The sequence below is a fragment of the Frankliniella occidentalis genome, unplaced genomic scaffold (assembly GCF_000697945.3).
Source record: "Frankliniella occidentalis isolate FOCC.00 unplaced genomic scaffold, Focc_3.1 Scaffold20, whole genome shotgun sequence".
Lineage (NCBI taxonomy): Eukaryota > Metazoa > Arthropoda > Insecta > Thysanoptera > Thripidae > Frankliniella > Frankliniella occidentalis.
This window is the reverse complement of record NW_026267150.1, coordinates 227,247-230,031: the sequence shown is the minus strand read 5'-3', so window position 1 is coordinate 230,031 and position 2,785 is coordinate 227,247. Positions and strand designations below refer to the sequence as shown.

General features: G+C 51.8%; 1 protein-coding gene across 1 annotated transcript in view; it reads right to left on the bottom strand.

Moving 5' to 3' along the window:
• The window catches only part of LOC127748924 (voltage-dependent calcium channel subunit alpha-2/delta-3-like), a 63,079-nt gene that overhangs the window by 53,389 nt on the left and 6,905 nt on the right, over positions 1-2,785 (bottom strand). The window contains exon 2 of the mRNA XM_052264640.1: positions 2,559-2,772. Coding sequence (XP_052120600.1) covers positions 2,559-2,746 — 188 coding nt within the window. The 5' untranslated portion in view covers positions 2,747-2,772. The remainder of the gene's footprint in view (positions 1-2,558; positions 2,773-2,785) is intronic.

The window sequence follows — 2,785 nt, the reverse complement described above, 5'->3', positions numbered from 1 at the left end:
GGGAGAGCAGGCGGGAGAGCAGGCGGGAGAGCAGGCAAGAGAGCAGGCTGGAGAGCGGGCGGGGAGTAGGGGAGAGTCCTCTCCCGCGGATGGTGGGGTGGGAGAGGAGCCGCCGGCCCGCCGCGGGGAGGGTGCCAAGCTGTCAGACGTGGCCGCGTCGGAGTCTCATATCAGTTTCCTCCTCGGGCAATTTGCACGCACTTGCTGGCGCAGTCTTCCGCCGAGGAAGCCTTGGGCTAGGGCGGGCGCGGCAGGGCGCGGCGGCGAAAGGGAGGGTGAGGCGGAGCGGGTGAGAGCCATTCCGCATAGTCAGCGCAGCCCAGAACTGAAAGTTCTGTCAAATTGAAACAACTGCCCGAGACACTTTTAATGAGGAGGGAGGGTGCGGGCGTCTTCCGCCTCGACCGCCATAAAACTGGAAAATTTGCAATGCACAACGCGGAGAAACAAGGTATATTTCCTTTTGTTTCAACCCGCGCCGCAAAATCTGGCCTCGTCAATCATCAATCAAAACGACCAGCAAATCATCGGAACGGGTCGGGGCGGGGCACAGAGAGTCCAGGGCGGAGGGGTGGGGCGCTCTCTGGCGGGGGAGCCGCGCGCTCAGCCGCGTCCACCAAAAGTGGAACAGACTATGAAAAATTGCGCGGCAAGAGTGAAAAAGGGTGCGATAAAGTGCGTGGGGGCGTGAGGCTATCAGGATGGCAACCCCCGCGGTCACGTACACTGCAACGCACTGCACGGTGATTTGTTCGGGGAGGGGGGGCAGTGGAGGGAACCGTTTTGATTTCTCAACACCCCGCTGCTGGACGCCACAAAGCTCTGCTGCCAACAACTGGACTGTGTTTCTGGATTCAGCACAGTTTGGCTCGACTCGGATTATTCGACTCAAAGAGGCGCGTCGGAGGGCTAGGGAAGGAAGGTTAGCCAACAGCCTAACTACCCGCATCGAGCTCTTTAGATCAAACTTGTGGTGGGGATATACAGCCCACCTTGAATGGGGTACTCTAAACTTTGGGATTTCTAAACGGATTCCGTAATGGTGCAAAATGAAAATTCCGTGGTTAGCGCAAAATCACCAAGTAGGACAGTGACTAATTTTACCGACTTTTAAAAAATTAATTAAGCTTGTAAACAGCCAAACGGAAACAATATTAGCTATATAGCTAAACAACAGCTAAAAAGGAGATTACTATATAGTTAGCTATGTAGTAAAAAATATAGCTCCCAGCTAAAAATTTAGGTATGTAGCTAAACATAGAGATAGCAACTGTTTATCTACATAGCTAAATAATTAGTTATTTCTCATTTAGCTATTGGTTTAGCTATACATCTAATCCCTTTTTCGTGCATTGATATACATTTTTGCAAGCTTGGCGTAATCCGGCTTTCAGCGGACAGGGTCCGTTCCAACGGGCTCGCGCACACGGAAGTCCAGCCGCAATGGCACGGCACGCCCGACCACGACAAGCCACAAGGCCCCAGCCCCAATCGATACGAACCGATGCGAGTTACACAGTAAAAAAGGAAACAATGTAGAGTCCACCCACGTATCCACTAAAACTAGTTGGTGTATATAGCTTCCATTCATCCTACCGCATTGTACACAATGCACGCAGATAAATCCACATACATGGATGTACACGGATTAATCAGTGAGCATAGCCATGTCCACCGATTCATCACATAATCACATTTTCGGGTTTTACTACTTTTACTGGAAAGAACCTCAACGAGTACACATGTCAAGCTATCGCTGCAGCAGCAAACACGGAAAAAAATGATTTAGTCCTCACAACGAAGAAATTAGTTGCCACAGCAAACATATATTGGATGCAGCATACGATACTTCGCTACTGATACCTGTCACGACTGACATAATTTGATCACCACATCGACAAACCCGTCGAGTACTGAAACTATACAAATTTAGTATTCACACTGTATTAGTATCATCGAAAGCAGTCAGTAAGCTGGTAGAAATTCGCGATGAAAAACAAGGATACCGGAGGCGAAATTGGCCCGCCGCAATTTAGGCTATCTTTAGCTTCGCGCTGTAATCAAAAATTGAGGTGGGCGCGCAGTCAGCCACAATGATCTTAGTTACGGCACACTTCGTGCATCCGCGCGCCCACGGTCACATGACGTGGGAGGGAACTACGACTGAGCCGGATTCTATTGGTACTAAAGGGACCGCCCGCGCAAAGACAGCGCCCGAAGATGTTAAAGCGCGCTCTATCGTTAGTGAAGATGCTCCGCCGATAGAGGACGCTTCAACATTTTCGGGCGCCGTCTAGACCCTGGGCATTTTCCATTGCAACTCATGTCCGCGTCCTGCATGGCGCGACCTCACACTACAGAGAGACGGTTCTTCTCTTGTGGACTTCCTTCAGGTGCTGTTTTATCTCCTTGGAGAAGAGGTTTTCTTCTCCGAAATTGAATACCATCCGAAAACTAAATGAAATCGAGTTTCATTTTCCGTGAATCTATTTGCTCGGACACTCAATGGGTGTTTTGTCTCAGAAGCTCCTGCTAATTATTCACATCAAAGTACTCACTCGTTGTGGGGGATGTCCTCGTCCTGCTCTAACGACTCGGGCAGCGCGCTGGACAGCAGCAGCAGGAACAGCATCCACGCGCCGCGGGTCCTCCTGGGCGCCGGCCTGCCGGGCCCCAGTCCGGAGTGGGAGCCCGGCCCGGCGGGGCCGCCGGCGCGCCCCATTTGGGGCCCCGGCGTGGAGCCCATTACAGCCACCACCGCATCACCGCGACCTGCACAACCAAA